The 26,986-nt window shown below is 32.1% G+C and overlaps 1 protein-coding gene across 3 annotated transcripts in view; it reads right to left on the bottom strand.

Moving 5' to 3' along the window:
• LOC143067940 (uncharacterized) overlaps positions 1–22,454 on the bottom strand; it is a 40,937-nt gene extending 18,483 nt beyond the window's left edge. Inside the window, exons 1-9 of one of the 3 annotated variants that reach the window (XM_076241587.1) lie at positions 22,388–22,454; positions 19,048–19,400; positions 8,952–9,142; positions 7,443–7,550; positions 6,165–6,258; positions 4,176–4,225; positions 3,715–3,796; positions 3,231–3,316; positions 1,825–2,019 (exon numbers count right to left, since the gene is read on the bottom strand). In XM_076241587.1, the coding sequence (XP_076097702.1) occupies positions 1,825–2,019; positions 3,231–3,316; positions 3,715–3,796; positions 4,176–4,225; positions 6,165–6,258; positions 7,443–7,550; positions 8,952–9,142; positions 19,048–19,393 (1,152 nt within the window). In that variant the 5' untranslated portion in view covers positions 19,394–19,400; positions 22,388–22,454. Of the gene's footprint in view, positions 1–1,824; positions 2,020–3,230; positions 3,317–3,714; positions 3,797–4,175; positions 4,226–6,164; positions 6,259–7,442; positions 7,551–8,951; positions 9,143–10,890; positions 11,722–19,047; positions 19,401–22,387 lie in introns of those variants that run through there. The other 2 variants (XM_076241585.1, XM_076241586.1) reach the window with 2 other exon arrangements.
• Between the last annotated feature and the right edge of the window lie 4,532 nt (positions 22,455–26,986).

The raw sequence follows: 26,986 nt of genomic DNA, 5'->3' as shown, positions 1-26,986 counted from the left end.
GAGAAGATCCTTTTGCGTATATAAAATGAGGGATTCTTGTGTTGCTTGGACCTTTTCTCTGACTGACTAAAATAAACACGAAGTCGCTGTGTAAAGTTCAACAGTGTATTCAAGTATCATAAAACACAATACACAGTAATAACGTAATAACAGAATATACAGTATATACAGATATAGCACACTAAGTAATATTAACAATCCTCTAATCTCGTTCTCTCGTCAGCTCTGGTGTTTCACAATTATCACTCCCTTATATACCTTCTCTTGCAATATGGGCTTGTGGGCTTATGGGCACCAGAGTTTCTGGGCTTATGGATACAGGGTTTATGGGCAACCGGGCTTATGGGCACCAGAGTTTCTGGGCTTATGGGCAACCGGGCTTATGGGCAATCAGGCTTATATGCACCAGGGCTTATGGACTCCATACATATTAGGGCTACCGTGTACCGTGTATAATTAGGGCTTACAGGCTCCATAATTTAGGACCATAAAGCACCATGTAATACTAAGTCATAGATGGTCGGCCCTGAATATGAGGGTCCTAAAACACCAAGTTTACATACCCTATCAATTTTCATTACAATTGCTACTAAAAAATGATCTAAAAGAGTTTGAACATATGTACTCGCATTCCGACTTTTTAAATGCCCAGTTAATTAGGGATGTGAATTTTTTCTTAATAAGAATATGAGGCAAAGTGGTATATAGGGTAGAAAAATCAAAACTTTGAACAGATTCAAAATCACCAATATATGCATGCAATTTATCAAGTACTTCCAACGAGTTTTTGACACTCCAAAAGTAATTAATTCCACTATTTTCAAAGGCCTTATTTGAACAATTTATTATCAGGTTTTTTATTGTAGCAAGTGTACTAGTAAGTAAAACAGACAATTTAGTAGTTGAACAATGGCTGGAAGATGAAATAAATCTATATTTGTAAGGTTTTTTGTGCAGCTTCGGAAGCCAGTACATAGTTGGGACTTTCATTGTGTTTGGTTCTGCTTGTAAAGAAGTAGCTAAAAGTTTATGTTTGTTACAGATGTCGTTTTCTGAAAATGAAGTCAGTTGGAATGTTGGTGAATTCGTGATTTCCTTTTGCAGAACCTCTATATAAAATTTACGTCAAACAATAATGATATTATTAGCAGCTTTATCAGCCGGGACAAAAACAAATTCCTTGGCTAGTTCTGTTAGTTTATTTTTGATACGCAAAATAGGGTTTTTATAGTTTTTGTTGAGGGTAAAATGTTCTTTAAAATGTTGTATTCGAATATCAACTATCTTCATTACTGAATTAAAAAAAGAGTCCAAAGATTTTTTGTCAGCTTTTTCCCGTTTTACCCATTTCAAACAGTAGGCGCGGAGTGAGTCGTTGATGATATTACGACACTCATTCCAGTTAATAGTTGACGGGGGACGATATTTAGGTCCTTTACTGAGGAATGATTTTAACTCTCGGTCGCGAACGATGTTAAGGTCTCCTGTTATAACATGGGAAATTGGTCCATAGGTGTATTCTGAATTACTGCAATTACACGACATAGGTGTATTTTCAGTGATATTTACATCTTTACACAATTGGCTATAATTAAACACATATTTTCGGGTAGATTTCTTGTAAATATAACAAATGAGAGGAAGTTCAGTATTATCAAAATATCCAGGAATTTGGTCTTTAACAGAATGGTCGTTAAAAATACCGGCAATATTTACAAAATCAAAACCTTTATTGACATACTTTATTTTAATAAAATGTTTTTTATGATCTTCAGGGCGATCAATTTGTGTATGCTATAGTAATATGATAGTGAAACAACTTACTTTGAGAATCCTAAGCACATTGTTCTTTTGTAGTCCTCTCGTAAGATATACTAGACCATCCCAATTGATACGATTATTCGATAGGTCAATACACTTCAGCGACATGTTTTCTTTAAAAACATTCTCTAAAGCCAAGCTTCCCTCTATACCAAAGCCATTCATAGATAAATTGAAATTCACTATTGAAGAGTTTTCCTTGAAATAAAATTTACTATATTATTATTGGTTTATGAGTGTCTTCTCTCGTCAAGCAAAGCATAATTATAAAAAGGCAAAACAAATGTATGTCCCAAACACTGATCGTTCAATCAGCCTTCCTTTTATGTGTCTCTCACATTTTACCAGATGTTTTTTATTACAGCTACTGTATGTACATTTTTGTTTCATCTTTTTTTATAACTGCATGGAGGGTTTACGGACGCCATCACAAGTTGGTTGACCGTTATGGAATAACTGTTTCACAAATGATACCGGATATGTTCCTTATGTCGTAAATACAATCCCCTTCTTTTTCATAAATGTGACCGAATTAGACTATTTACCGGATTTGTTATAACATAAGCAACACGACGGGTGCAACATGAGGAGCAGGATCTACTTAACCTTCCGGAGCACCTGCGATCACCCCTAATTTTTGATGGGGTTCGTGTTGCTTATTCTTTATTTTTCTATGTTGTGTCATGTGTTCTATTGTTTGTCTGTTTGTCTTTTCGTTTTTAGCCAGACGTTGTCAGTTTATTTTCGATTCATGAGTTTGACTGTCCTTCTGGTATCTTTCTTCCCTCTTGTATGCATCATATGTTTCTTAGTTTTTGAAAAAGCAAGAAGCACAAATGTAACGACTGTTTATCGTTTCATTGTCAGTAATTTTTTTCCAGAAACTGATTCTATTCAGTCAGAACAAGTTGTATGGTCGAGGTAACCTCCTTTAAAAAAAGATAAAATCTCCAAGCTAAGATGACATAATTGAAATAATACTGATATAAACCACTGGGTAATATGAATTTATCTGCTGTAAATTATAAATGGCAAAATCTAAATTTTCATTGTTATTTTTACTTGACTTGTCATTGATATAAAAGCTTTTTATAAATTATTTTATATGGTCAAAAGTAATATTTATTGTTGATTTCATGTTTTAAATCCTTAATTCGTCTATATATTAAATATTATTGTATATGTTATGCAGCGTTATATTTTGTGTTGTATGAATGTCAAGCGTTTGACTTCTAGTGTAGATGAAGAGGAAGCCTCATTGTTTGCAGCCCAATTAATAAATCAATGGAAATTTAGTTGTTTCTTTTTTTTTTTCTTTAGTTACAAACTAAACATACATGTATGTTTAGATAAGCAGTACTGGTTTCTGGTCTACGATTTAAATTTAAGATGTCTCAAAGTAAAAGTACCTGTAAGCCTTTACATATTGCGAGAGCTCCCATGCGTCTAATATGATTCCAGCTCAAGTCTAATACTTCTAGGGTATCATTTATGGCTGATATAATTAAAAAGAAAACAATACAAAAAATTATCATAGCAATGTTTATTAATACAGGCTGAACAGACTATAAAAGAATCAGTGGGATTTACGTTAATCAGACAGCATACATTTACATATATTTATATATATGCAAGTCATCGATGAAATAAAATCAATTGAAAGGCCAAAAAGAAAACAGTTAACACTTTTTAATCGTTTTAAGTAGTATTTCAGTTATGTTTTCACAAGTATGAATACAATAAATTGAAAATCTTATTGTAATGATTCATAGAAAATAAACATCTCGTAACTAAACAAACATATTTACAATTACATCAGTATGTGCTTTGATCATTTAATGAAAACATTCTTCTATTGATGAAAATGTTACAATTAGTTCTATAAGTACTTACAAAGCGCTCTTCCGATATGCTGTGCTCCAGTAACGCCTATGTCGTTATGACTTAGATTCATCCATATAATGGAAATGTTAGACTATAGAATATAAAACAAATAAAATGTTTTAACAAAATATTCAATAGTCGTGTTGTATAAGTATCTGTAACTTCAGACATATAACATAACGTTTAATATAGCTCTATAAACGAAATATTTACCGGAAAGTCTTATTTTGAAATTAACTTCACCTTTAATTGTAAGTTAAAAAAAATTGTTAAATAACCGACTCGAAAGAGAGTTCAAAAGTGTTATATCCACAAAAGTATAAGAAAAAGCTATACGCTTGTTAGCAAATACAATCGGTAACTGATGGCTAGCAAACATTTAAAGCAGGAAAATCTTAATTGAGACGACTAAACATGTGTAATTGAAAATATTGATTTCTTTTTTAAAATCTGCAACACATTTTACTTACTCTTATTGCTAAGCCTAAATGTTTCGCTCCATCGTCGCCAAATTTCGTACCTATATGTTGAAAAAAAAGTGATGTGACAATTAAATTTTAGTAATATTACCACGATAGTCAAATTGAATGATCGTATGTTGTGTTTTGAACCTATGTGCTCAATTCTTAAAAGTATGTTACTACAAGAAGACCACTTCAGTAAATGTTATAAGATTTTGATACATTTGAATAAAATGAGTTGTGAAGAATACTGGTGTATCAATATGGTAACAACCAAACATCCCGATGTATGCGTAACAGTGAGTTTGTATAACTAGGGATTACATGTTGATTAGAGTAAAGTTTAGGGTTATGGCTAGTGAGTAACCACTTAAATAATTGTTGATTATATATAATTCCTATAAATGACCAAAGATTTTACACTACTAGTATAATTGAAAATTGTATGATGTTTTACAAATTCATCTATTATACAAAGATAATTTGTTTGATAAAATAAAATAAATCAATTATAGACAAATAAGCCTCGCCCTTTAAACATTAAAATTTAACTGTTTAGAGCGGAGAAATATCGTAATACACTTGTTACAGTTGTGGAATCTATATGTTACCAATTATGAAGCTAAACTCATCTCTTTTGTCAAATTATTTGTCAATTTCCAGATGAAAGTCAAGATATGAAGTAGATTTATCTGTATCTGATGTTGCCTGTAGTTCAATTGGAAAATGCGTTCAACATAGTTACCAAACTTTGAATAATTTTATGAGAGGACATCAGTCGCATATGAATAAAGGAACAAATCGCCAAGAAAGCACAGTTGATCTCACTGGATAGCCGATAAATTTATGAAAAAACGCGTCTCAAAAACGCTAAAAAAATGATATTAATTAAGTAACCAAGCATCTAGATAATGCCCGTTTCAGAAAAAAAAATCATGCAGCATTTTTACAACCTGTTCATGAATATGTCATATTGGTATCGCTTTTTCTCCCAATTCAAAAATAAGATGTTGAGACAACTATCCTAAGAGATCAAATGAAATAAAACTAAACATTTACAGGTAACTGTAAGGCCTGAACATTAATACAATGAGCAAAACTCATACAGTATAGTAAGTTACAAAAGGGAGAAAAACAACGGTCTTATTCAAGAAAAAACAAGAAGTAAATATCAATAATTGAAGTCAACAACCAACGAAGTCAATGTATTACAGGTTTCTTATCTGTGACAGACACAAAAGACGGCGGTGTGGTCAATCATCTAACCTGGGACAGTGGTTTTACAACACAACATAAGAACAAACTGTAAATATCAGGTGTTGGCTATTTGCCAAACCTAACCATGACATAACACTTTATATCGTTCTTTTCCTCACCTAACCATGACAAAACACTTTCTATCGTTCTTTTCCTAACCTAACCATTACATAACACTTTCTATCGTTCTTTTCCAAACCTAACCATGACATAACACTTTCTATCGTTTTTTTCCCAAATCTAACCATGACATAACACTTTGTATCGCCCTTTTCCAAACCTGTTAATGGCCGTGACATTCGAAATCGATATTTGAGAAACCTGTTAAGGGCAATGACATTTCTCAAACCTTTTAATAGCAATGACATTTGGTATCGATATGTTCCAAAGCTTTTTACTGGCATGACATTTTGTATCGTAATTTTCCAAAACTGTGCATGTCAATGAAATTAGGTATCGATATTTTTCAAATCTCTTCGTGGCAATGACATTTAATATCGCCATTTTACAAACCTTTTATGGCAATAACATTTTGTATGGATATTTAAAACACCTGATTATAGCAAGGACAGTTTGGTATCTCTATATTCCAAAACTGTTCATGGCAATACCATTTGATATCTATATTTTCATACCTGTTCATGGAATTGACATTTGGTATCAATATTTACAAGACATGTTCATAGCAATGGTAGTTGGTATCGATGTATATAAATTTTATTTTACTGATTTTGCCCATACCTGATAAATTTAGATGTGTTAGCCATGCATTATTACTTATAGCTTCTTTCAACATTCCTGCACAGTTGACCGTCATTCTGTTGTTGGAAAGACTCTGTAAACAATGGACAAATATGTTATAAGTGCCCAAAAAAGTCATGGTAGTTTTATTGATAATACACTAAAAAGTTTAGACATAATAGCAGACCACATGAACAACGCCATCCTTCGAGGATGTGAACATGTAAATAAAGAAAAAAACGAACAAGAAATGTTCAGATATCCTGACACAAATGAAAATAATAATACTAAAATATAATACAGGTATGGGCAATGAAGGAACGTGTATATGTACACTGAAAGAAGTTTTGTTTGAATGTCCATATTTAATGATATATGTATGCAGAACTTGATAATCAGCAACGCAGTGGCCATTTGAAATGTGTGTACGACTTTCAGCATGATCAAATTAGCATTTGCTTGTAAATATTTGTAGAGATTTCACCACAAACTTGGGTAATTTTTACAAGAGTTAAAGAATATCAAATACTAGCTTTATTTATTTTATATTGCAGTGTGAAAATTTAACTGTATAAAAGAAGGACGAAAGATACCAGAGGGACAGTCAAACTCATAAATCAATAATAAACTTACAACGCCATGGCTAAAAATGAAAAAGACAAACAGACAAACAAAAGTACACATGACACAACATAAAAAACTAAAAAATAAGCAAAACGAACACTACCAAAAACTAGAGGTGATCTCAGGTGCTCCGGAAGGGTAAGCAGATCCTGCTCCACATGTGGCACCCGTCGTGTTGCTTATGTGATAAAAAATCAGGTAAATAGTCTAATTCGGTAGATCACATTCATGAAAGGGAAGGGATTGTAGTTTCGACTTAAGGAACATATCCGATATCATTTGCGAAACGGTTATTCCATAACGGTCAACCAACTCGTGATGACGTATGTAAAATTCACGAAGGGATGATTTCAACTTCACTATTTGAAACTCTTGGTTAAATAGCTTCCTTGTGAGCAGCAACCCTCTATCAAGAAAATCATGACAGAAAATGCAAGCACGGGAATATAGTATCAATTGGGAGATATATACCCCATATGCAGGTGCTGCTGGAATGTTGCTACTTAGAAATGGAAAGTTCACAATTGGAAAGCTGAAATCATCTCTTTTTTCGGAAAGTTTTGTTTTCAACCGACCCTCATTGTCAATTTCTAGATGTAAGTCAAGATATTAGGCCGACTTAATAACATACATATAAACAAGTATGTATCTTACCAGGCTAGATATAAAATTGTTGTAATTCAGTAGTTCAATCACATGCAGCATTCCCTCTTCACTCATTCTGTTGTCTTCTATATCGACACTCTCCACCCTGCTGTTATGCTAAAATACAGCATGATATCTTATTACATATTGTAGTTACAGTTGCAATTAATGATACATTTATATTTTTTTCTTTTGTTATGCATTGCATTTCAGTTCTGATATATAATATTTACAAAGTACATGCTGTCCACTTTATACATTTAAACCTTATTTTAATAAGGACACGTCTTTTGCAAGCACACTTCTAAAAACATTACAATAAATATTAATCTGAGCATATATATATTTGTGCTGAAAATTTGGCATTTTGTTAAAATGTAGTTCCATGTGGAATCTCTTTTTTAATCGGACTCGTGTTGATGAAGATAGAAAATTTAATCCGCCTGATCAATTCTTAAGGAGCAAAAATAAAGAACATCTGACCAGTGTTCGAGTACAATTTGTCATGATAAGGTAATACTATATTAACAATGAGGTAAACAACATGTATCCCTTATATGCAATCTAGATTTTTTTTGTTTGCTATCATATTAAATTGGACACTATCAGACGATACTATAGTACTCAAGAGAATTTAAATTTGATTGTTTCTTTCGTGTTCGACTTAATTAATTTCAATTGAAATCAAAGGTTGTACTAGTATATTTTGATTTTAAGTAAGAAAGTAGCATGGCATGGGATCTTTAAATACACAATCATATGATGGGGTTCCTCAGACCTATTTTTGTTGTATTTTCGTAAGCAGCTTTTCAGATATCATGCTTGTACTGCTACAATGACTGATGATCGGTTTTGACAATTCATGTAGTTGTTATATGGGACATGTAGAACTGGTATTAAGACCTTAATAAGAGATTGTAAAATATTTTGCATGACAGGAAAAAGAGGAATTGGATTACCTCTATTGATTTTTTAACACAGCAGTATGAAACGTCTGCGCCCCATGACATTTCTTCATTTATAAAATTGAAGACTGGATTGAATTATGAAGTAAGAATGTGATTGATACTCATCAATTGGACCTCAATCAATCGACAAAAATAACCAAAAGATGTAGTGCAACATACAGTATTTGAAAAAGGGCAAGTGTCTTTATAATAAGTCAAGTTCAAAATCGGTGTGGGTTTATAAAAGTTGTTAAAACACTAAACAGAATCAGACAAAAAGATATGCCATCAACACACAACTACTAGTATCCAAATGACTTATTATTAGGACACATGCAACATCTATAAGGGCGTTTACAGTATATATTTTGTTTATCAAAATGTCAGGTACTGAGGTACAAAGGTGGGGATGCAAATGGTTCACTTCTTAAAAGAGAGATAAAAATATTTCTTTGATATTTCTATTTCATTGTTACAGTTTCGTCATTTTTACAAAACGAAAAATCCCTCCCCTCCCACTTCAAGAAAAACAAACTGTTCATGAAGTTTTATTCAGTCGTAAAATACTCACCAGAAGGCCGTATGCCAAAGCAATGACATCGTTAGTGTTAAGTCCAACATACTGAACGCTTATTTCTTGAGTCTGCAATTGTTCAAATATTTTACGAATGGGTGGATTTCCTAATTGTTCACATGCATGTATATAAGAATAATGGCCAATGTCTATATCTTCTTTCGCTTCATCTTCTGATTCTCCTTCGTCTAGAAAATATTCATAAAAGCAAAATATATATTAGTTGTATAATTATGATATTTTCTAATATATAAATGTGTGTGGTTGTTTATTCTGGCTTAATGTAGTGTAACATTACATAAATTTTAAAAACAGTATCAAAAGCGTTTGCAAATAACCGGTTTAAAAGTTAATTTAAAAACGGTCGGAAATGGACAAATAATTATTAACGATTTTCCGCTAACCGAAAAAATAGATGGACAAGAGTAAAGGTTTAAATCTGGGTGCGCTTCAAGTTTTCATTTTGGGTATACATGTTCATGGCACCTACTGTATCAGCCAATTGTAGTAAAGTTCATTGATATTTTCAAATCGAGATTAGAGACATCTAAACTGCTTCACCGCAAAGGTACACCGAGTTATATATGATGACTATTAAAGTCATAAGAAATCTCAAATTAAAAAAATAATGCATATAGTTTGTTTTTATAACTCAATGGATAGTTTTCATTATAAAACTTATGTACATATATTTTTTTCTGAAGAAAATTCTTTAGTTTGTTCATATTTAGAAGAAGTTAACTTTATTTTAAATGCTTCCTTCCTTCCTGGAAGCAATTCCCCGACATATTTTCCGTATGCAAAGTGACCTCAGTGTGATCCATCTCGTAAAAATCCGGTTATCGCAATACGCATGGATGTCCTTAAAATAAACTATTACCTGATTGTACATGTTAAACACGTGCTCAATATCCATGTTTTTTATTGATTGCTGACAAACAGGTGACAATTTCAAAACACGAACTTTAATTACCTGCCATATTTTCACAACACTTACCGATTGAAAAAAAAATTGACGATTATACGAAATTTATGCGAAAAAAATGATAAAATCGTGCACAGAAGACTAAGTTTATGATGTTTGTATGCATTGGTTCAAGAATTGGAATAACATTTTTGTTCACCGGTCACTCGTTTATTATGACTTTAAACTTTAAATCAGCTCAATATTTGCAAAAGGCTTCACATAAAACATTTGTGAATTCTTGAAATGTACCACTAAAGAGAATCAAAATCATGATTGACTTCCAAATGATGTGGATAATACAAAAATTAGTTTTATATTCTTATAATAATTTATATTTATAACTGGTTACTAGCATACCAAATGGAACTAGTAACGGAGATAATAAATAAGAAAGAAATATCAAAATTTGGTGTTCATTTTTGCTTTACCATTTGTCTTAATCTTTAACTTCAAAGTCAAACTAATAAAAATGTAATTGCCATTTTGTTAGCGCTGGAAAACAGAACTGATAGTGTATGTTCCGGAGGATCAGCACCGAGAACTTGAATTGCACTTTAAATGGAAAAGAAGGATTTAATATTTCAAAGAAACTTTAGACATTGTATTCTGATTAATTAGTTGTTATAACATTTTGTGATTAAGATATCGTGCGAAAATTGAAGATAAATAAAACGTGAATTAAATACATTAAATCTCCAAGCAATACATTAATCAGCTATAATATACTTATCGGGTAAATAAACATCTAAAATGAAATGTCAAGATTAACAATCTTTTAATCTTAATTGTCGTCATTTTAAAGATATTTAATGAAAATATGACTAGTTTCCTTTTAAACCAAAACAAGCAATAAATTTGTAAAAAAAAAATGGGTTTTTTTTTTTTTTTTTATCAAATATCAATAATAACTGATTAAGAATTAATAGTAGGTCTTACAGAACTTTTTTTACTATAAATTGATGTTCTTACAAGTTTTTACTGGAATGTATTCCTGCTGAAAAAGTTTTTTGTGAGTTGAAAATGCCATCAGCTTTTGAATTTCCATCGCAGTGACAGGACTCGCAATTTTTTGTTTTCTCACTGTTTTCACGATCTTGTTTTTGGCCTTTTTCCGTGTGGATCGGAATATAGAACCATCTTCGTTCAAAATTTCTGACTTCTTTTTCCCTCTTTTAGATTTTTGAATACTAGCGACTACTTGTCTTTCGAAACGTTCGTCCAATTCCTTTCGTACTTCCTTTGATTTACGTTTTTGTTTCGATTGTCCTCGAATTAAACGAGTAGATTCATTCTTAAAGTTTGGTGGATTGAATAGTCTTGGTAACTGCACATATTCCAATTTGTTTACAGATGTCTGAACTGATTTGTCCTCAAGCTTTGGACGTCTTTTGTCAACTTCTTTTCCGTCTACCGCAGTAAATATATTGGTATTGTCAATATCCGAAGTGCATATGTCTCCTTTTAAAATAAATTTGTGTTTCGAGTTATAATTATAACTTCCATTTGTTGTTTGTTGCGATTGTTGCGATTGATGCTTATCTCTATTAATAGCCGTAGATCCAATGTAATCCTTTTTACTAATCACCAAATTTGAAATTTTAGAATACTGGTTGGAATATTTAAATTCTCCTGATTTACTTTTATCTTTTTTATTCCGGTTTGTACTTTTGAACTTACTTGACTTTGATAAAACAACGTCATCCAAACAAGGTATTTGTTCTGGCTTTGATCGTGTTACATCATTTTTCATAACACCATAGTCTTTATAATAGGATTTGTTTAAAGACTGATTATTTGTTATCTTTTGTGAATTAAATGCTAATGTATTCATACCGTATGTTTTGCCTGTAGCTGAATGTTTTAAATCGCCAGATCTTGTTATTGTTTTGTGTTTAGGATTGTCAGGTATCTGACCACGGTCACTTGATTTTAAGGTCGCACTAAGTTGATGTTTGATACATGTTGTAACATCATTCATGATAATTGAATTCGATTTCTTTTTCATAGTATTGATACCGACAATATTGTTAATGGCGGGGTTAGAAGTGATTTTTTTCTGTTTGCTATCACTCTCTTTTATAGATTGTTCTGTATTTGATCTGTGACTACACATTTTACTGTTTATTTTATTACACCTATCTAGATGATTTTTATATGAGACGACGTGCGAATTTTCACATTTGTTTTCTTTTATCACAGATAAGTCATCCGGAACACATACATTTTCTCTACCGGATTGATTCAACGTTGCATTTTTATTATCTCTGTACACATATGGACTATGAACTTCAAACGTTGATTTAGTTAGATCAAGTGTACTGGAATTACTAGACAAATTACTTTCAGAAAATGATTCATACATGTATAGGGTATTCACGTCACTTAAAATGTCTGAAAATTTACTTGAATGTTTTTTTGTTTTGCGACAGACTCTCACGATCACCTTCCATTTCATTCAGCATAATTTCTTTCTTTGGACTATTCCTATCCGGCAAAGTGGTAATTTGTCTATTTCTCTTTGATTTCACGCTAGCACTTTCAATTCTATTCAGTTTTTTTCTGATCTTGAGCATTGTATTTGATGAAGTAGTTTTGTTTTCAACATATTCATCATTGCTCTCATAAGACATCATTCTATTGCATTGGACATTTCCGTTGCTATAAATGTTACCTCTTATTGTTTTGCATACACGTCTTTGTATACAAAAACAATTGTTTCCTCATACCAAGAATCAAAGAGAACTCAATCGAAAGAAAACCGTTAAAATGAGCGTATTCTTTCTTTTGCAAATTGAAGTTTTTACATTTTATTCAGCTGTGTGTAGTTGATTTCACTCTTCTGTCGTATGATTATAATCATTTTGCGGTTCGATCTGTGCTAAATACTGAGCTTTTTTCATGCATATATCCACCAATTGTGGTTTCATCTGTTGATGATATTTTATCCACTTTCGCTTTATTAAATGTTACATCGGAATTGTTGATATTGTTTTGGTTTTTTTCACTGCACTTTAGACTTAAATGGAATTTCTATAGAATTTAACTAAAACTTTTTTCCATTAAAAAGTAGTCCTCTTGTCGTCTTAAGCTCTTGCATGTTTTTGTTCTGATGCATAATTTTCTTGTCACTGTACAGTGTGTCTTCTTCTATACACATGTCATCTTACAATATATCTTACAGAACAATGTGTGTTCCCTTTTCATGAAAAACTTAATATTTTGTTTTCAATCCAAATTGTGTTTGATGGTTAATAACACACAGTAGTTTCTTGATCCGTCAAAATCAAAAGGAAAAAAACGCTTAAGAAATGTTCTCATGTTATAGCGTTTCTCCATTTGAAACCCTTTGTATTTGTAGATATTCATATTTTATTTATGCAATATATATTGTACACATTGCATATTTGATATGTAAGCTATATTGAATTAATTGAGTCTATGGGGTTTGTCAATTTATCACGCGATATAAAAAAAAAATCATATATTCTATTAAAAACAACACGTTTGTTTAACCATATTTAATTTCAGATAACTTATAATTTGTGTAGATTCGATCATTAAGCATTTTCAATAAGCATAAAAATAAGAAAACAGCACTCGCATCCAATTATAGCAGCACAGGTCATTAATTCCTTTTACGAGTAGAGTTCGAAACGAATTAGACGATACCGTAAACATGAACAGCATTTATGTCTTCCCAATATAATTGTAAAATTTTAAAAAAATGCAATTTACAGAAGAATAAGACGAAATGCAAGTGCTTATTCGAAAAAATAAGCAGGTTATTTTTTATCTCTTGAATGGTCATTTGGAATCCATTTTTCATGCCATTGTTTAAACTCTTGTACTACATGCATATATGCATATATATTTGACGCTGAAAGTTCAGGAGTATCATGGTTTAGAATTAAGAGAAAAAATTGAAAAAAACAAAAAAATCTATTTCAACTTACATCTTACATTGGTATTGATTATCAATTATGTTAACCTCTCATGAATAATTGAAAGTTCCATTATAGAATTAAGACAACATGTTACAGTTTTTTAATTAATTGTTTGCTTCTATAAATGCCCAAGTATATCGAAATATATTGATTTACTGATTATTGCTGTAAATGTTTATAATCAAAATATATGGAAAGTGGAACAGTCCACAATGCCATGATACTGGCAATTATTCTATATTTTCAAGAATCATGAAGCATCCAGACTCTGTGTTTTATAAACCCTCTCTTGTGACCTCCAATACAAAAGCTTCATTGTTCAAGCTGATAACACTCTTCTCGAGGTTAAATTATATTATACCAACTAAAACGGCTCTTACTTGTCAATATTTGATCATTTTCCAGTGTTGATATTGAGAAAGTCCCAAAGTCATATGTATAGAAATCAAACGAGCTCCTTTCATATCAAGGGAGATACCTTTGATTTCAAAAATATTTTCCTGGTTTTTTTTTATGCCATCCTAGCCCCCCCCCCCCCCTTTTCCTATAAAAATTAAATGGTAGCTCTCTATTCTGTAAATTAAAACTCTCCTTTCCTTGTTTGAGTTGCTATATATGTACACAAATAATATAGCTGGTTCGTTTCTATAAAGGTTTTAGCTACATTTACCCTTGAAGAGAGAATCACTATTATAGTATTGCATTGTCAAATAACTATTTGAGAATTCATCCGCCCTTGACTAATACCGTAACAAAAAGGTTTGACAGCAATAGACATCATGCTTCCACCTCCCCCATCCCCTTTTGTATAAAGCTCGGAATACTCTTACTGTAATGATCAGTTACTGATATCACAAACCGAAGTCATATCATTCATTGATCATTGAAGTATACGTAGATTAAATAGTACACAGTGCTCAGATCCTAGGTATAGAATCTCTGCTCTATATAAACCATGTGTTTGGACACGATGCTCTAACATTATGAATATTTATCAACATATAGAAAGAAAATTAACGAACTTGTAAAAACAATTAAAAACATTTGTTTCCTCATTGAGTCCATCATAGTGCAGATATCGATTATTGAAAGCCAAACATTGATTGATTGATTGATTGATTGATTGTTGGTTGCGTAACGTCCAGTGGCAAATATTGCATGCATGTTCAGAACGATTATTTGCAGTCTAATTACTATACCCTTCGTAGTAAATTGATGCACCAAAGGACAATTTTTCTGATTTGAAGATTTTCTTCCTGAATATCCATCAACAAACATGGTAGATATCCGTATATTTTGTCATCTAAATGACGTCAGTTTATATAGTCAGTTTATACATAAATAGTCTTCTTTAGTCAGTTTATACATAAATAGTCTTCTTTAGATATGTTTTATAAGTGTCCTTTTCGTTAAAAAGACAAAAATTAAATACTTCTTATGAAAAGCTTACCTCTTTTGTGACAAATCCAACATCTACAACTACTAGTATTTGCCATTATCATTTATTGGCCATTTTTGTAAAAAATCTCGATTTCCGAACCGGAACTCACTGAAACTTTTTATTATTTCCATGCATTATTAAGCTGAAGATTCTGTTTATCATTATTGTACATATATCTAATGAGCCTTGCTGATGGATTTTGATCTTTTAATGATAGATAGACTTGCTTCATTATTTTCCTGTCGCCATTTATACTATGTTATGTCATGTGAAACAGTTCACATTTTTTACAAGTTAATAGCTTTTTTTTTAAAAAAATCAAATGAAAAAGACATTAGGTAGAAAAATTTGTTTTAATGTGATATATATATATTGGGCGTCTGTTAATATGAAATTTACATTTAAAAACGGATACAATATTAATATTGTTGTTAGATTTTACTTTAATCTGCAGTTGAATTTAAATCAACTTCTACAAATTGGTTATTTTTGGAAGAAAATTACAGTTATGCATGTAAACACATTCATATTTTGAATAGAACTGATATATTTCTGCTTTCCAGTTTAGCTCAGATCAATAGAACATTCGGAATCCTTAAAGGTAGATGTAATTAAAACAAATACAAAAATTGAATTGTCAATTATTTATTGATGTTGTAAAATAGTCATTAAATGGCCACATTTTCACATGGTTTTGTAGGCGGGTTTGGCGTATTGAATTTATCGAAATAATTATAATTTTTTATAGATGCTGTTTGAATTTGTTAACACAGGAAAAATCATTATCATATATAGACCTACGAATCACCATAGATCTCGAATTGAAACTCGATGTTACCGGTAAAGCTATTTCAAGGATTTTTCTATTATAAAATTAACTTTTATTCTTTACAACAAACTCATGATAGATACCAGGATTAAAATTTTATATTTACTACAGACTCATCAGTGACGCTCGAAACAAAATATGTTTAAGTTTAAAAGCCAAACAAAGTATGAAGTTGAAGGGCATTGAGGACCAAAAATTCCTAAAAGTTTTGCCAACTACAGCTAAGGTAATCCATAATTTCTGGGGTAGACGTATTTGTTTTTATCATTTCATCCATTTTCTACAAATGATAATACATGTGCATCATTCATGTTGAATGTATATCATACCAGTTTTCGGTTGTTTCTTTTTTTTCGTTTCTGGTCTTTCATAATAACACTCTCATATTTATGAAATGTATCCCTGATGGCGATAGCAGACATGTTAGCTTTTCTGACGTTCCTGGGAAATATAAATCCCCAAAAGCGACATGCCTATTTAAAAGTGTGGTTTGCTTTTCAAGCATTGTTCGCTGGTGGAATTAAATGGTTTTTACACTGATATGATTTATAGCATACATTTAGCTGTCTCAAATTCTCCGTTGATAATTTGAAAGAACAAACCTCTCATCTCGCTCGGAGAAAGTTGATAAAAGGTAGTTGTCTTTTATTCTCATACGGTCCCTAAAAGTTATATACATGTAGCTCCTTTTCTTGAACTGAATTTTAATGTCCGTATTGTTATACGTTTACTTTTCTACATTGGCTAGAGGTATAGGGGGAGGGTTAAAATCTCATAAACATGTTTAACCCCGCCGCAATTTTGCGCCTGTTCCAAGTCAGGAGCCTCTGGCCTTTGTTAGTCTTGTATGATTTTTAATTTTAGTTTCTTGTGTATATTTGTTTACCGGTTGTGTATAATTCGGAGTTTAGTATGACGTCCATTATCACTGCTAGTGTACGTATTTTTTAAGGGGCTAGCTGAAGGACGCCTACGGGTGCGGGAGTTTCTTGCTACATTGAAGACCCATTGGTGGCCTTCAACTGTTGTCTGCTCTATGGTCGGGTTGTTGTCGCTTTGACACATTCCCCATTTCCTTTCTCAATTTTATTTTTATGATAAATATATTCAAGCATTTTTTATTTTTTGTTTGAGCGTTTTGATGAAGGTTTTTCAGTAAAAGCGCTCCAAACGCACAAAAATCTCGGACTTTTAAAGAAATATTCAGTCAAAGGGAAATTACTGTATTTGTTACTGAACCATTAAAAATTCATGAATCAACTACACGACCAAACCAAAAATTCATTTGCCAAGATTTCGTCACATCACTATTGTTATTACAGTATTCTAACAATATTATTGAATTAAAAACATTGTTAATGTTTTAAATTGTTAACTATAAAATGCTTATTTGACCTTGAAAATGTATGCTCTTCCAAAGTGAAACTATCAAAACATTAATTAACGATACCAATGGTACCATATCAGAAGTGCACTTTTACAATACACGTATTTCCTGTAAATCTTTGTCAGGGAGGAGGGTGGGATCTTTTATCCATTATAACTGTATAAATATCGTATCACTTCTTACATTAACTAAATACATGTGTCGGCTTACGCTAGCTTAGCTAATCGCTTTAGAAATATATATGCTAGCAAATTCCCGGGCAGTTTCGATTCGTTTACTACTTTACACTCATGGAGGAAAAGAAAAAGATCACTGTACTCAGAGGCGGATTTAGGGGAGCGCAGGGTGCCCGAGGCCCCCTTTTTGGGAAAAAAATGTTCCTTATATAGGGAATCATTGAAGCGTGACTGGAGCGTGCGCCCTCTTAGGTAGTCAGTGGGCCCCCACTTATGAAAATTTCTTGACCCGCCACTGCTGTACGGAGTTTGATATGCTAGATGATGATACGATTTTTGCATTAGAATAAGTAAAAGGTACCTTATATGAGGTCGCAATTCATTCCCACTTTCCTCCTAATATGGAAACACAAAATGTGACGTATCATTTCATCTTTATGATCAGTGACTTTGACAGTATTCAAGCAGAACCCGTATGGTTTATCTTACATATTGTAAATAATATAGGATTAATTTAGTCTTTCCATCAGACATACAAAACTCTAGTATAATTTACAACCACCTCAAATGCTAATTTGTCAGTTAACTTTACTATGATCACAATTGGTCTTAATTATTTCGGTAAAGCGGTAACATATGACTGGTGTTGTTTATTATTATTATTAAAACGACTGGCAACTGATCTTTTAATGTATTATTACCATCAACAACCGCGTATTTAAAAATAAATCATGTTCCACAACTATGTTCTTTATACATTTTATAAATATCCGTTGAATGTGCTCTTCATACATTATGTATTAGTCCACGCTTCCACTACCATCAACTTATATATCTTACTTTTCTTTCTCTGTGTAAAAATATTCGTTGAAATAAATTATTAAAATAAGAAATTCCATGATGTAGATTTCGAAGTTGTCGGACAACAGAACGAAACAATTATCGTTCAATACATGTATTTGTTGATAACCATATACCACTGTGACCAGGATTTGTACTTCACATACTTTTGTGTTTCCTGTTTAGTAATGATTAATAATACGATCCATTTTGTTACATCTGGTGATCCGTTTACATGGCAGTCGCCAATGGCAGTCGGCTAGTCTAATGCGTTTTGTTAAAATATACTTTTTCACCTGTTTTGTCTTAAGAAAAATGTTGCTTGTATCGTATTTAGAACCCTCTACCAAGAAATTTGTTTTGCATGCATACGAATAAAAATTGCCGGTATTATCAAACGCAATCATAGGTTTGAGTTCAACGTTGTTTTAAATTTAGACCTGTTTATATATTATACATTTGTATATAATTTACCATACAATGTACATAATTAATGGAAAAATCCTTACCGCTAGCATCAAGGTCTGTATCAAATTCTCTGCTTGTTGTTGATTTTTCATCATCGTCGCTTGCTTTGTCACTTTCGCTGTCATCGTCAGAAATATTATCACTCTCTTTTTGGTCTAAACCTGAGTCGACGAAACTTTCTTCTTGGCTCTTAATCGTTTTCTTGTCGTCATAAATTGACTGCTGACGACTGCTGACCCTTGATTTATTTATTCTGTTGTCATATAGGTCCCTCCGTACTGCATGCCAATGTGAGTTTGAAGCACTTGCTACACCAACTTCCGAAATGTTATCATAACTTTGTGTAGTGCTTGAGAACGATTTACTCATACTTGTTAGTGTGTCCATATTTTATCTGGAATACCACATCTTATGATAAAGTTATATTACCAACTTTATATTTGTATATAATGCAAATTTAGTGCATATGAAATAGTTTTAAAAGAAAATGTCATTAACGAAATTATATATTGTAATGAAATTGTTGCATTTTGTTATACTTTCAAATTTGACAGTTAAATCGTTTGATTTTTAATACAATCAAATTAATTTTATTTCCTTTGTTCTTTTTTTTAACTGACAAAAAATGGAATTTGACAATCGAGTAGCTTGTGGATTATTTTATATACTAACTAACTTTTTTGTTACTTCTGAGAAATTTATATTTAATTTATAATTTCGACATCTTAATTTCAAAATTAAATTATAAGATCAAATAAATTTAATCAAATTATAACACAAACTTGAATTTATAGTGGAGGTCTAAAATCTAATTTTTAAGATTTTTTTTTCTCAACTTAACTAGGAAAAGAGAGGAAAAAATCTCAGGCTTCGTTGATTGTAAGTTTTAATGTAAAGGTTTAAGAAATTTCTTTGGAAATTATAGGGACGCCATCATGGTTAGGTTAGCCGGTTTGGAATATCAACACGTACATGTATATATGTGTTACACTGAAATAACTTCAGATAAGTCCAACTTGCCGTTGCCGAAATCTCGGCTGTTTTCCCTCGATTGGGAAATCACCAAATTGCACTAATATTGAGCAGTACAACTAAAGCCACATGCGAAGCAAGATTTACTCATCTTTCGAGAACCTGAAATCAGCACGGTTGTTATAGGTTCTTGATTGTCAATCTTTCATTTTCTGTTAAGTATTTTGCAGACAGATGTTGTTGGTTTTTTTGTCGTCTTTGGGTTTTTTTACGAACCCTGAATCTTATTTCCCTCTCTCTCTTTTAGCAGAATCGGATGAAACTAATTAATATTATATTGAAACAGTCGTGCCTGATTATTTAAACTTCATGAAATTTTAAAAAGGTCTGGAGATAAAATACTTAAGGGGGCAATTCGAAATCAAGAATACAATGAAACTAGAGGCTCTAAAGAGCCTGTGTCGCTCACCTTGGTCTATGTGAATATTAAACAAAGGAAGCAGATGGATTCATGATGGTGATGTGTTTGTACATCTTACTTTACATTCTTGCTGCTTACAATTATATCTATTTATAGTGAACTTGGCCCAGTAGTTTCAGTGGAAAATGTTAGTAAAAATTTACAAATTTTATGAAAACTGTTAAAAATTGACTATAAAGGACAATAACTCCTTAGGGGGTCAATTGACCATTTCGGTCATGTTGACTTATTTGTAAATCTTACTTTGCTGAACATTATTGCTGTTGACAGTTTATCTCTATCTATAATAATATTCAAGATAATAACCAAAAACAGCAAAATTTCCTTAAAATTACCAATTCAGGTGCAGCAACCCAACAACGGGTTGTCTGATTCATCTGAAAATTTCAGGGCAGATAGATCATGACCTGATAAACAATTTTAACTCAGTCAGATTTGCTCTTAATGCTTTGGTTTTTGAGTTATAAGCCAAAAACTGCGTTTTACCCCTATGTTCTATTTTTAGCTATGGCGGCCATCTTGGTTGGATGGCCAGGTCACCGGACAATTTTTTTTAAAGAAGATACCCCAAAGATGATTGTGGCCAAGTTTGGTTTGATTTGGCCCAGTAGTTTCAGAGGAGAAGATTTTTGTAAAAGATAACTAAGATTTACGAAAAATGGTTAAAAATTGACTATAAAGGGCAATAACTCCTAAAGGGGTCAACTGACCATTTCGGTCATGTTGACTTATTTGTAAATCTTACTTTGCTGAACATTATTGCTGTTTACAGTTTATCTCTATCTATAATAATATTCAAGATAATAACCAAAAACAGCAGAATTTCCTTAAAATTACCAATTCTGGTGCAGCAACCCAACAACAGGTTGTTCGATTCATCTGAAAATTTCAGGGCTGATAGATCTTGACCTGATAAACAATTTTATCCCGTCAGATTTGCTCTAAATGCTTTGGTTTTTGAGTTATAAGCCAAAAACTGCATTTTACCATATGTTCTATTTTTAGCTGTGGCGGCCATCTTGGTTGGATGGCAGGGTCACGCCACACATTTTTTAAACTAGATACTCCAAAGATGATTGTGGCCAAGTTTGGATTAATTTGGCCCAGTAGTTTCAGAGGAGAAGATTTCTGTAAAGGATTACTAAGATTTACGAAAAATGGTTAAAAATTGACTATAAAGGGCAATAACTCCTAAAGGGGTCAACTGACCATTTCGGTCATTCTAACTTATTTGTAAATCTTACTTTGCTGAACATTATTGCTGTTTACAGTTTATCTCTATCTATAATAATATTCAAGATAATAACCAAAAACAGCAAAGTTTCCTTAAAATTATCAATTCAGGGGCAGCAACCCAACAACGGGTTGTCCGATTCATCTGAAAATTTCAGGGCAGATAGATCTTGACCTGATATACAATTCTAACCCAGTCAGATTTGCTCTTAATGCTTTGGTTTTTGAGTTATAAGCCAAAAACTGCATTTTACCTCTATGTTCTATTTTTAGCCATGGCGGCCATCTTGGTTGGTTGGCCGGGTCACGCCACACATTTTTTAAACTAGATACCCCAATGATGATTGTGGCCAAGTTTGGTTTAATTTGGCCCAGTAGTTTAAGAGGAGAAGATTTTTGTAAAAGTTAACAGACGACGCCGGACGACGACGGACGACGGACGCAAAGTGATGAGAAAAGCTCACTTGGCCCTTTGGGCCAGGTGAGCTAAAAAATGACAATATTACAACCCGAGTTAAATTGACGAACAAAATAAATAAAACATTTTACACAGAAATAAAGATAAAGAAAAAATTATTAATTTTGATTTTAGATTTTATTTTTTTAAATAACCCCCGCGGTAAACTGCTTCCCTAAAATAAGTTACTGAACGAAAAAAAAACCAAACACCAAATATAACAGATATATAGTCTTACCCTAGATAAAAATGCTGATAGAATTCAAGTGTGCTCTCGTGTAACCCTTATTTCCTATTGATTAACCATTATTTAATACCTGACTTTTATAAATTAATTACCACTTTTCTAGTGTTTTGTCTCGACGAAAAAAGAAGAAATCAAACATTCGATAGTCCATATAAATTATTTATTGAATCGCGTTCCTTTATGATTCTCCTTTCTTTGAGGTTTGTTGCTCGAGGCTTATTTTGAGATCAACCTCATGAATAATTTATGCTGTTAAATCATTTGTTTTATATTGCAAGAAGATTGATTAATATTTATTATCGCAATAAAGGTAACACAAAAACAAGAAAAACTGCTAAGCAAATTATTTAAAGGTTAAACTTATATAATCTGAAAGTTTTTCGGATTTTAACTTTTTTACTTAACTTAGGATAGTGCCATTTACCTCAACAAACTTGTATAAAATTAAAAACCAATTGTTCTGAGAACAATTGAAGGTCTTTCCACCAGTAAGGATCTATTTTGATATGAAAATAATAAAATTTGGTTTTAAAATATTAATTTCAGCGTCAAATGACAACGTATTGTACGCTGATTCTAAAAAAATAAGGTTTCTACACAAAAAGATATAAATAAGGAAGATTATTTTCTACTTCCGGTTCAAAATATGTAACTTCTGGTACTGTCTTATAGTTTACTTGACGCTGATTCCAAAAATATATGGTTTTACATACTTTTACAATAATTTATTACCAAAAATTAGCTACTTCCGGTTTACAAAAGGTCACTTCCGGTTAGCTTTTTCAACGTCATATTGCTTGCAACCTAATGCAAAAAGTTTAATAGCTTTAACATGAACACATATTAGGTAAAAGCAAAGGTGAAAATCTAGAACATTAAATTAACATATGACCTTGAGCTCAATTTCAAGGTCAACAACCAAGGACATCAAATCAAAAGACTCTAGGTCTCTACATTATATTGTTAATGAGTTATATTACCATATGACTGATATTAGATATAAAAGGGGGGAATACTCGCATCAAATGCTTACGTACCCTTTCGACTAAAATTTATGTGTAAAGACATGTCGCGACTAACAATTCGGTGAAATATTTTGTCGATACCTAATAAGATTTATGAAAATGAGAGATTTTGAACATGACCTTGGCCTTTGACCTTGACCCCATTTTATTTTTTTTTTAGACCAGGGACCTCAAATCAACAGACCCTAGGCCTCTATCACTTATGGTTTTCCAGTTAAAAATACATTTCAAAATTTTAAATACAAAAGGGGAAATAACTCTCATATGGAATCTCTATACGGCTTCGGTCAAAATAAAACAGAACATTCTGAGGATGTAACGAACAATTTGGAAAAATAATTTTGTCGGTTTCTTATACGGTTGCGAAGCCTTAGAGATAACAAGAAAAACAGTTTTCGGGGAGATAACTCTTATATGGGAAAGTATTCGGTTTTGCAGTGTCAGTTTCAAAAGTGTATAAACTGTTCGATATCATATTCCAAATATCTAAGCGACATCTTGCAAAACAAACAAAAAAACCGCGAAGGAAAAAAATTTGGCGGAAGAAAAAAAAAATAATAATCAGAAGAAATCAAATAGGTCTTTCCACGGGAAGGTGGAAAGACCTAATGAAATTGTGTCTTCAAACATAAACACATGTCATCATTTCATATATAGAAGAAATACTATGATTACAAAAACCACACGTACATTTGTAAGTCATGAACCGCGGCGACAGAATACGAATTCTAATTCATTCTAATTCAGGAACGAGATCATATTTTTTACTTAGTCTACATGTAGATGATTTTAATTTCACATATGAGAATTAAGTAAATTTGAATATTGATGTAAATGATATACTTGCATATATGAATAACGATTGAATTTTACAATTGGGTAAATAAAATCAAATATGCAAAGCAACTATAATGCCCGCGTCACACTGTCCCGATTTTTACGCCGATGGCAACACGATTAAGGAAATTTTCATAATCGGGACTGATCGTATCCAGATCGGGCTATTCGTAGTGCCATCTTTAATCATCGTAGAACCATTGTCTACTTTTTCTAGCCTTCGGGGACAACTTCGGGAAGGGTTCTAAATTTTTTAACATGTTAAAAAATCCCCGAAGGTGCGTCCGATTTTGAGAGTTCGTATTGAGTTCGTATCAACATCCTCACCATCGTAATGTCACCGGAAACGCATCTTTGAACATCGAATTGCATTCGTGTTTCCATCGTTTCCATCGGGCAGTTTTGACATTACGATGTCTACACGAATGAATCACGAAGCTACCCGAAGGTCTTACGATGGCAACACGACTTCGTGAAGACCTCGTAATCCCATCGTGTTGCCATCGAATAAAAGTACGAAGGCGACAAGATGGAACTACGACGGCAATAAATCCAGCTAAATTTAAGTTAATTTTCGCGCTAAAATACATTTAAAGTGTCATGCGCGATATGCACTGGTCAGTCTAATACGACAGTTAAGAAAGACGTTTACAAAACATGGAGCTCATATCATATTCAATTCAATTCAATGTTTTATTAAAGTCTCATCTCTCAACAAGTACAATCAATCTTTATACATTGTAAAATAACACTAGATAAAATGAGAGCCATTCTATACAGAATTATAAGAGACTATTAAAATGCATAGATATAATACACAATATGAAATAAAATACTATTACAATATACAAAATTTCTACGTCTTTTTAAAATCAAATGACAGGTTTTGGCACACACACACGTATCATATTTACATCTGAGAATAAAAACACTAACTTTTGATTATCATCTAAAGTATTAAAATTATCATTAAAAGTTTCAGCAACATAATATAAATGGTTTCTAAAATCGTCATAAAGAGGACATCTTAATAAAACATGCGCTTCATCTTCAATAAAAACGTCACATATATGGCACACTCTATTTTCTAAAACATTATTTTCATATCTCCCTAATTCAATTCTTAGGGGAGCAACACCACATCTAAATTTGGCGAAAGCACTTCTGTGACTGAAGGGTAAAGCTATTTTGCAGTATTCCTCCGGTTCAAAATTTTCCTTAAACAGTCTGTAAGTTCGTAGCTTATTGCCACCTCTGCCCGATATAGATTTATCAGAATTTATCCTGCAATTGGGTGTTCTACTATACAGATACAGCCCTACAGATATCGCTATGCTGTATCTGTATACTATACAGATATCGCTTAAAACCTCCGCCCACTGTCGGACTGAGTATTGTATGAACCCGCGTGACCTCAGAATGTGTATTGCAATCGCATTCCAAAGACGTATCAATTTTGAATTAACGATTTCTTTTATACGTTCTGTTTCTTTTCCAACATTTCTTTAGAGCAATAAGAATCACACCAATAACATACACAAATAAACAGCAGTCTTTTCTACATGACAACTATCGATATCAAAACTTGAATGTGTATGATTGTGTAACAAAACCAACCATGTCAATTTCAGCATGCATGTTTAGTGAATTTCGAGTCTGAAGCGTAGGAAAACTCGTACACTCCTGTTTCAAATTGAACAATGTTTTGTTATTTGTTTTTACTATTGAAATAAGTTGTTATGTTAAAATAGATAATTATTCACTTTGAGCGATGTATTATTGTTGACCATTCGAGATTCTTTTTTTGCGAACCCGTCTTCAGCTGAATGTGTGATTACTGTACATCGTATTACTAGACGGGCCTCAAGGGATTTCAAATCAAAAATAATTGCGAAACATGTGTTTTTGTGTCTTTCAAAACACAAATAATATACAGAATTAATTGCAGGATAAAGACAATAACTGTTTAGTGTCTTTAAATATCAGTTGTATTTGTACTCGGCTCGAAACAGGTGTAAAAGCTCGCTAAAAGCTCGCATACACCTTGTTTCCTAGCCTCGTACAAATACAGCTGATATTTAAAGACACTAAACAGTTATTGTCTATGTAAAACAGCATGCCAATTATCGACATGTTTTTCGTCTAATTTTGACATAAGATTTTTTATAACATAGTTAGTGTCCTAATTTTCAGGACACGATAAATTAGTTAAATTTAGTTCACAGAAGGTTTTCTTTACTAAAAAATACCAGTTTTTAAAACACTTATGCTTAATACTCATACAATCAGCCCACTTGTGAACTTTTGCATTTAACCGATTTGAGTTCATGTTATTTAATCTACACCACAAACGAATAATACTCTTCCACTGCTTATAAAAAATAAGTGTTATACCTAAGTCTCCAGTAACAGCAGCATTTGGTGCATATTTTCCTACTCCGAGAAAAAATCTACAAGCCCTATTATGTATGGAGTTAATACAAGAATATGTTTTACACCCCATATACCTGCTCCATATTCTATTATAGGACAAACCAAACTTTCATATAATTTTACAAATACATCGAAACAAACATTACCTAAAAGTTTACACTTGGCTATTACCAACCCTAAAGCTCTATTTGCTGAAAATGCAAAGGCTTTTGCAGTAACATTATAGTCTAAATGCTCGTTTAATACGAGACCAAGATAAGTATAATTACTAGAAAACTTAATAGTATGACCATTA

The sequence above is a fragment of the Mytilus galloprovincialis genome, chromosome 3 (assembly GCF_965363235.1).
Source record: "Mytilus galloprovincialis chromosome 3, xbMytGall1.hap1.1, whole genome shotgun sequence".
In the NCBI taxonomy this organism is placed as follows: domain Eukaryota; kingdom Metazoa; phylum Mollusca; class Bivalvia; order Mytilida; family Mytilidae; genus Mytilus; species Mytilus galloprovincialis.
This window is presented reverse-complemented; position numbering and strand designations above follow the sequence as displayed.